At 37.3% G+C, this 9,370-nt stretch overlaps 1 protein-coding gene across 1 annotated transcript; it reads left to right on the forward strand.

Moving 5' to 3' along the window:
• The first annotated feature begins 2,435 nt into the window (after positions 1–2,435).
• Positions 2,436–9,121, forward strand: LOC126667812 (uncharacterized). Its single transcript, XM_050360902.1, has 6 exons — positions 2,436–2,532; positions 3,114–3,200; positions 5,651–5,662; positions 6,186–6,350; positions 6,465–6,557; positions 6,606–9,121. Exons 1-6 carry the CDS (start codon positions 2,436–2,438, stop codon positions 9,119–9,121), a joined length of 2,970 nt encoding a protein of 989 aa, XP_050216859.1.
• Positions 9,122–9,370: the final 249 nt, after the last annotated feature.

The raw sequence follows: 9,370 nt of genomic DNA on the forward strand, positions 1-9,370 counted from the left end.
AACCATCATCCAACACCTTTTCAGATTCAGTGGTTTCAGTATAAGATTTTTTCTTTGAAGAACCAGAGGTTGACCTAGTCTTAGGTGCCTGTTCAAGTCAACACAACATCAACACAATATCAACAACACATCAACAACATATCAACATAAATCCAACAACATGTCAATACAAAATCAGCATAAAAACAGTAATGGAATAAAGTTAATGAGTTTAAGTTTCAAATCAAATCAACACATGTCAACATACTAAAAACACCAGGTCAAAACATATATTAAAAATAGAATTTAAAATTATAAGTTAAATAAGTAAAGTTAAAATAACATATAAAAAACACAAAAAATACAATACCTTGATAGAAACATCATCCACCACCTTTTCAGATTCAAAGGTTTCAGTAGAAACTTGTTTCTTTCCAGAACCAGCAGTTGCCCTAGTCTTATATGCATGTATATATCAACAATATGTCAACATTATATCAACAATATGTCAACAGTAAACATGCAAATATTAAAAAAAATCTTTTCGTACTAGCGGCAGTCTTAATAATTTTCTTTTTTATCGGTGATTTCTGCAAAAGACAGTTCATAGACAATTACAAAAACACAATAAGACAAAATTATATTCAACCAAAAACAAACAACAACAATAAAAAAAATAAACATAGATTAATACCTCCACAGTTTTATTAAACACGATGTCGTCATTAATAGATTTAAGTGACACTTTTCTTTTTGCACCACCCATCGACTTCTTTATTACATTTTTCTCCGGAACAACAGCTTCTTCGACACGGCTATCTTCTTTGCTTGTTTCAAATGAAACACGCTTCGCTTGTTTCTTGATGTGTACGATGCCTTCAATTTTGCCAGTTCAGCTGCAATAGAAGAGTCTTCAGAAATCTTTGTACGCTTTGACGATCGAACAACCGACTTCAATACATTTTCATCTTTATCTTGTAAATCAGTTGCAGAGGCTTTCAGATCTTCACTATTTTTAACAGCAGCAGCAGCAAGTTTAAGCCTACTTTCGATTATCATTTACTTCGTCAACGTAGGTTTCGCCGATCTTGGAACCATGCTCAAAGCTTCCTTGGCGATCTCCAACACGTTAGTCTGCTCTACAGTGTCCTTTTCTTCAACAATAGGAATTCCAATCGATGCATCCTCTTCCCTAATTTCAGCGGATTCCGTTACTTTCGACGACTCTACTGGTTGAGCCGTTTCAACATAAGCAACATCCTCTCCATGCCTAGATCCCGCTACTTCGCCTTCATTATCATAATTCGAAGTTTCAGAATCAGTTTCAGCCGACGAATGGCTTATTTCCGGTCTATGGCGAACAGATTTACGCCCCATATCAAAAAATAAACAACAAAAACCTGAATTTACAAATCCCAACACAATAAATCATTACAAAACTAAACAAAATATTTCAATAAAAGCAACAATCACGTAAACATTAACATATCAGAAAAGAAACTAATCAATTTACAAACAAAATCACAATAAAATTATAAAATTGATACATAAATGAAACTAAATTTGCCTACTCAAATCAAAATTAAATTACAAAACTAAACATAAAACATGTACAAAGCCTAAATCGAATCAAAAACAAATAAATCAACACACAATCATCAGTTTACATAACGAATTCAAAATTAATTTGAAAATCTAAAACATGTACAAAAACTAAATCAAATTAAAAATAAATAAATAAACACAAAATCATAAAGCAAAATCAAATTTCAAATTTAAAATATCAAATACATGTAACAAGAAGAACTGAAACAGAAATCATGAAAAATAAAAAACACAAAACGATATCAGATTAACATAAATAAGGTTAAAAACAACAAAAATTAACACAAAATCATAAGATAAATCAACTTTACAATGTTAAATCACAAATGCATTTAAAGAATAACTACTGACAACAAGAATTTTTTTAAAAAAACAGAGAACTTACTGTTATGTAAGCACAAACAGTGGAGATAATGATGAAATAGAGATGAAAATGAGAGAAGCAAGAGGATTCGTGCAGTAATGGAGATAACGCACAGCAAAATCGTGGAGAAGAGCAGCGAAAATGGCGAAGAAGAATGAAGAAACTGCCAATTGAGAAGGAAAATAAGAAAACGGTAAAAAAAAAAAGATATTCAAAAGAAAAGGTTAGGTTTCATAACATTGATGGTGTGAAAAGTAAAGATATGGATTGGGCCGTATAAATGTAAAGTCTAGCCCAAATCCTGTATTTTATATAAAAAGCCCATGTTTTAACTAGGCTTTACATTAATCAAGTGGATTAATGTTAAAGGACTATAAGTCCATACCAAGAGTGGTATTATATATTGAACAAGAAGTTCAATATTGAGATTAGTTTATACATTTCTTTTTATAACAGAAATGGTATTTAAATCTATCGTTTATACGATATGACTAAAGTTAGGAGTTCAATGTCTAATATTATTTTGACGTGTGAATTCCAACTGGATACGACGAGTAGTAGATCTGCCAAGTTAGAACACCAAGGTGTTTGACTAGTGGGCTATCAGGAGCATACGATTTTGGGGGACCTTGGTTTTGTGAGTTTTACTTTGTGGTTTTTACTTTTTAATATATATATTTAAACTGTTTTTAATTAACAAATCACACTATTATAATTAAACATGAAAGATCTATTGGAACAAACTTTCTATTGGTTTTCAATAGGACTGTGTGATCACTAGGAATACGATAGATATGAGACTGTGTCTGACATAGAGGTCAGTTAATGTTATTTGGCGTTGGAAGTGTAAGCGACCCTGACTTAACAGTTTGAGACGGCAGTAACGGTTACGGTCACAGACAATACTGTGATGGCAATTTTATGGTTACGGCCCACACACCCGGCTTAGGCTACAGTGATTCCGTTTACAGTCTAAGGCCCATGTTGTGTAGGTTGAGACCCATACAATAGTCTGTCTTGTAGGGTTTCATCTGGATCGCCTAATTGGTAATATTTTAGATATACAAATGTTTAATGTATTTGCGATTTGAATATTTAATTGTTAAATTGTAGACTCACTCAGAAATATTTATATTTCTGACCCTCACCGATGTTTACCTTTCAGGTTATCAAGTACGAGGTCAAACTTCCACAATAATTACGGAAGTCATTGTCAGCCATACCTCTAGAGCTGAAAGTAGTATTCCGGGAAGTCTGTCTTTTTATTTACAGCAGTTCAAACTTATTTTTATATACTATGATTTGAACTACTGTATATGTATATGTTTGAAAGGCTGCATGTTTTCTAAAATGCTATGACCAGGTGTTCGAGTAATACACTGGTTTCATGTGTTTAGCATTTTAGGTGTAATACCCCGTAAAATTAAAGGATTAAATTATTCCACGTAAGGAATAATTTATAGGACCGGGAGAACGTAAATTAAATTTAAGGATAAATTTAATTTATAGTATCTCCGGAAATATAAAATAGTTATAGAAGTTAAAATATAAAAAAATTGGATATTTATATTTTAACTAACGGGAATTAAGAAATGCTTATAAATTAAAATCGGATAATTTATAAGTCCCGTTTGAATATTTTTGGAGTCAATATTCACGAAATATTTTTAGAAAGTTACCCCTAAAATTTAATAGAATTTGGAGAAAGAAATTTTATTAAGTGGGTCTAATTTAGCCCTAATAAATCTTTAATGATTTATTAAAGATAAAATATAAGTCCCGTGAGAATAAAAATTATGTTTTTATTCTAATTACGAATTATGGAATTCGTGGTTAAAATTTCATAAAATTTGGAGTTCGTTGTCCGTTTTAGTTACGGACGAATATTTAAGAATTTGGGTTAAAGTAATGCGTGAATACCTAGGGACTAGTTTGACATTTTGCCAAACTATATATAGCAATTTGAATTCAAATGAATTCATTTGGTTCAGAACCTAAAACATTAGGTTTAGGCACAGAGGCGCGGCGGCGACTTCGGGCTACGGTAGGTTCGCCGATTTCGATCCAATTTCTCGTTTCTAACTCAAATTTCTTCTGTAATCCATTAATAATCGAAGTTATAACCGTTATTTTGAATTTGGATATATAGAAAATGGATTATATTCGAATATATAACGGTTACTGTATCGAATCGAACGTATACGTAATGGTTTTACGTTCCGATAGTGAAAATGGATAGATTGGTATTTGTATATGCGTTTTGGATCGAAAAATGGGTTTAGCTCGATGGAAATCGGCCCGGGAACGGAGTTCCCGTGGCTGTGCGGCACAGCCACTGTGCGTCGCACAGTGACTGTGCGGACGCACAGCCTAGGCTGTGCGCACACACAGCCCGACTGTGCGAGCGCACAATCTCTTTGAGACTGTGCGACCGCACAGTCACCTGTGCGGACGCACAGGTACACTGTGCGGGCGCACAGGGCCTCGCGCCAGCGCGTGTTTCCGACGTGCTTTCGCACGTCGGGTTCCGAACCAACGAGTTTTGAACAATTTTGAACGGTACGTTCAATTAGGACTAAAAAGAACTTGGACATTTAAGGAAGTTCGATTAATTAAAACTTAGAAATGTTTTAATTAGGTCCTCTATTAATCAAAATGATTAATAGCTAGAGGACTATGAGTTGAGATTAAAAATGAGTATAGACTAGATATGCTATATGTTTAGTAATGTTAATAGAGAGTCTACTCTTTAGAGTTAGAATTCTTGTTTCAATTGTGTTTAATAATTGTTTTCTAACTAGATCCGACGAGCAAGCAAGCTACCAGACCAGGAGAGTAGAGGGTGAACGAGAACTGTTTTGTGGATAACGGTTTTGTGAGTTCGCATATTTACTTTTGAATATTAATGCCAAAACATTTATAACTAAAAATGTGTTTGAAATTGCATTGCATAGAGTCGATTTGAAACCAATATATAGATCCACTGGAACGTGCTATCTATTGGGCAACAATAGAACTGTGTGATCACCAGTATTAATAAATCATTGCATTGCATACTAGTTGGGTTCTTTGGCCAGATGCTTGCAAAGCGGCCAAGACCTAACAGGTTATCCTGGGGAGCCAGTAATTTAATTTACGGCCCAGCAAACCTTACACAGAGATAAGATGATTGTGATAACGTGAGTTCACATTTCATCCTGTGTTAAACAAGAGAGCATGAACTGTGACATTAATCACAGTTAACCAAATGGGGTTTCTCTTAGGGTTTCATTTGGATCGGTTATTTGGCTGCACAAAGTGCGTTTACATGCGATTTCTGCTTTTATTAATATGCTTGAGTAACTATGTGAATTCGCTCATATTTGACCCCCGTTGATTTCCCTTTTCACAGGTAAATGATATTTTGACGTGACAAGACTTCCAATTCTTTCTCTGGAAGTTGTAACTAAATAAAGGTCACTCTAGAGCTGCAGAGTAGTTCTAGCTCCGAACATTAGTTCAATTGTAAATGCTTAAACTCTGATATGAAACTACTGTCAGTATCATTTTGGGACAAAAGCATGTTTTTATAAAAAGGGCTTTTGCCAGTTGTTTATAAGAAACCTAGTTTTGATAAAAGCTTTGTGATTAATTAAGTGGCATGCTTAAACCAGTTACTTGACGTGATAACTGGTTTGCACCGCTGACATTGTTTTTGGACAGGGTTGTGTCAAGGTGTGTGCAGTATCCATGTATTACCCTGAGTCCAGAAATGTGATTGCATGGTTTTGATTACACGTTTATTTGAAGGTTTTCAAATACTTGCGAAAAGAAATTGAGACCTTTTATGTTTTCAAAACGCGAAAAGTTTTTACTGTTTTTCCTAGGCTTGCTACGGGTTTCGGAACAACCATTCCCATTCCCTAGCGCCGGTCTCGACACGAGTTTCTAAGCGGAAATCGGGTCGTGACAAAGTTGGTATCAGAGCAATGTTGTAGAACTGGAGTGTCTACAGTAACATTGCCGATACTCGAGTAATAGGGTCTAAGGAACTACTGCAGCAATAGGATTTGAGTCATGTCCTTGATATGTCATCATTTAATTGTGAAATATTCAGTTTTTCCTTAGGTTGTGAATTTAGAATGTGTCTGATATGAGTTATATATTGTGATACGCATGAGCACGTGGAGTGTGACCATGGAGATGGTTATATGCGTTCATGTTGGATTTGTATTTGTTGTTCTTCATTTGATTGCAGTGTGGTTTGAATTGGTTAGGATGGCTGACCAAAGGCAAACTCGTGGTCGAGCTGCGATCATACGAGATGCACCTGAAGAGGCTCATGATGAGTCGTCTGTGCATATAGGGCAACATGAACCGGCCAACGTAGCAGGTAGAGGCCGTGGGCGTGGTAGACCTAGAGGTAGAGCTAGAAGTCAAGCTGTGGAGGAATAGGAACCGGTTCAGGCTCCTGGGATACCACAACAACCTAACGCGCCAGGCTTTGACTTTAATCAGTTCTTAGCTGGAGTTGCAGCTATGCAAGCTAACCAAGTGGAGAATCAGGCTATGCATAGGGAGCAATTATTGCAACAACAACAGCGTGTTGGTGCAAATGTCGATAGAGACAGTGTTTTGGCTTATATGCGGCTCAAACCAACATAATTTGATGGTTCAGGAGATGCATTAGATTTTCTTGAGGAAGTTGAGCGTAATGCTAGACGTTTGCAGGCTGACGAGAGACAGTCAATCTTGTTAGTTGAAATGTCAATGAAAGGACCAACAAAAGATTGGTTTCGACGTATAATTCAACCTACGATGAATCAAATAACCTGGGCAGAGTTTGTTAATCGGTACAGAGAATTTTATCTGCCATTTTCTGTGACCGAGAGTTATCGAGATCAATTGCTGAATTTGAGAAGAGGAAATAGGTCAGTGCAAGAATATGTGACGGAGTTCACTAGGTTGGGAAGATTTGCACCTGATTTGATGGCTGATCCAGCAAGGGCGAATGCGAGTTTTATCAAGGGTTTAGGACCCGAGTTTATTAGCCTTGTTTCTTATGTGAACCGAGATTTGATCCAACTGATAGACAGTGCACGTCAGATGGAGACTTCGTTGGTACAGTTTGGCAGAATTGTAAATTCTACTACACCAGTGTCGACAAGGAGTGATCAAGTTGGTGCGACAGCCAATACACAAATGTGGTTTAATCCAAGTGGTTTTACTGGACCGCGACGTAAAAAATTTAAAGGGAAGAGTAATAAGCGTTTCAATACCCCTGGAGCTAGTTCAAGTGGACGTAGCTCAGGAAGTTCTGGAGTTTTAACTCCATATTGCCAGAATTGTCGGAGGAAACACTATGGAGTGTGTCATCTTGCTCCAGGAGCGTGCTTTGTTTGTGGCCAACCAGGCCATTATGCAAGACAGTGTCCGATGTCAGGGGCACAAGGGTCTGCTGCCAGTGTTGCTCAACCTTTTCAGCAGCAGCGGAGACCTATGTTTCCGGCGGCATCTGGGCAAGGTCAAACTGGTAGTACGTTTACTAGTCAGAGAGGAAGAGGTTTTGGTAATAATCGAGGGGGAGGAAGAAATGGTGGAGGAAGAGGTACTGGTCAGAACTCTCAAGCGGAGGGGAGTCAAGCCAGGGTGTTTGCACTAAACCCACAAGAGGCTCAAGCCTCTAATGCAGTTGTGCAAGGTATTTTTACTATAGCCTCTATGGATGCTTTAGTATTATTTGATCCGGGTGCAACACATTCATTTGTTTCACCGAGTTTTGCGATTAAGATGGGAAAGCAACCCGCTTACTTGCAAAATCCATTATCAGTAGCCACGCCAATGGGTGAAAGTATGGATGCGGACATAGTTTATTCGTCTTGTCCTGTGAATGTTCAAGGACGAGAATTGCTTGCCGATCTAATTTTGCTAGAAGTACTAGCATTTGATGTTATATTAGGTATGGATTGGTTAGCTCGACATTATGCGAGTGTGGACTGTCGCGAGAAGTTAGTGACATTCAATACCCCTGGAATTGAGGTGGTTTCACTTCAAAGTGAAAAATTAAAATCCACTGCTAGCATAATCTCAGCTATGAAAGCTCAACGAATGATGAGAAAAGGATGTCAAGCATTCTTGGCTATTGTGTTGGATACAGAGAAAGCTCAAGGAACTGTACAGAATGTACCGGTAGTAATGGAGTATCCAGATGTTTTTCCAGACGAATTACCGGGATTACCACCAGATAGGGAGATAGAGTTTTGTATTGAGTTAGCTCCTGGTACCAAACCGATATCAATACCTCCTTATCGAATGGCGCCAGCAGAGTTAAAGGAACTGAAAGATCAACTAGAGGAACTACTTAGTTGTGGTTTTATCAGACCAAGTGTTTCACCATGGGGAGCACCTGTTTTATTTGTTAAAAAGAAGGACGGATCATTTCGGCTCTGTATAGATTATAGACAGCTGAACAAAGTTACAATCAAGAACAAGTACCCATTGCCAAGGATTGATGATTTGTTCGATCAACTGCAAGGAGCAAGGTACTTTTCTAAGATTGACTTGCGATCAGGATACCATCAGTTAAAGATCCGAGAGGATGATGTTTCGAAAAGTGCTTCTAGGACTCGGTATGGTCACTACGAGTTCCTAGTTATGTCATTTGGATTGACAAACGCACCAGCAGCTTTCATGGATTTGATGAATAGGATATTCAAACCCTTCTTGGATCAGTTTGTAATTGTTTTCATTGATGATATTTTGATCTATTCGCGTACGGAGGAGGAGCATGCACATCATTTGCGCATAGTTCTTCAGACATTGAGGGAGCATCAATTGTACGCCAAGTTTTCAAAGCGTGAATTTTGGTTAGAAGAATTGGCATTTTTGGGACATGTTGTGTCTCAAAATGGAATCAAAGTAGATCCAAAGAAGATTGAAGCAGTTGTGGAATGGAAACGACCAACTTCGGTGACTGAAATTCGTAGTTTCCTTGGTTTAGCAGGATACTACAGAAGATTTGTGCAAGATTTCTCAAAAATCTCTGCACCATTGACGAAGTTAACTCAGAAGAATGCAAAGTACGAATGGACAGAGAAATGCGATAACAGTTTTCAGAAACTGAAGGAGTGTCTAACGACAGCTCCAGTGCTAGCATTACCTGAAGGTATTGAAGGATTCACTGTTTACCAGTGATGCTTCAAGGGTTGGTTTAGGATGTGTTTTAATGCAACATGGACGAGTAATAGCTTACGCTTCTCGCCAACTGAAAAAGCATGAAGTGAACTACCCTACTCATGACCTGGAATTAGCAGGAGTGATTTTTGCATTAAAAATCTAGAGACATTACTTGTACGGTGCAACGTGCGAGATATTCACGGATCATAAAAGTTTGAGGTATATCTTTGATCAACGTGAATTGAATCTCAGACAGAGGAGGTGGTT

The sequence above is a fragment of the Mercurialis annua genome, linkage group LG1-X, assembly GCF_937616625.2.
Source record: "Mercurialis annua linkage group LG1-X, ddMerAnnu1.2, whole genome shotgun sequence".
NCBI lineage: Eukaryota > Viridiplantae > Streptophyta > Magnoliopsida > Malpighiales > Euphorbiaceae > Mercurialis > Mercurialis annua.

Coding starts and splice junctions, on each gene's coding strand:
- LOC126667812 (XM_050360902.1), top strand. CDS start 2,436: ATGACTAAAGTTAGGAGTTCAATGTCTAATATTATTTTGACGTGTGAA. Junction 6,351..6,464: donor TGGGCGTGGTAGACCTAGAG/GTAGAGCTAGAA, acceptor CTGGAGTTGCAG/CTATGCAAGCTAACCAAGTG. Junction 6,558..6,605: donor TGCAAATGTCGATAGAGACA/GTGTTTTGGCTT, acceptor TTGATGGTTCAG/GAGATGCATTAGATTTTCTT.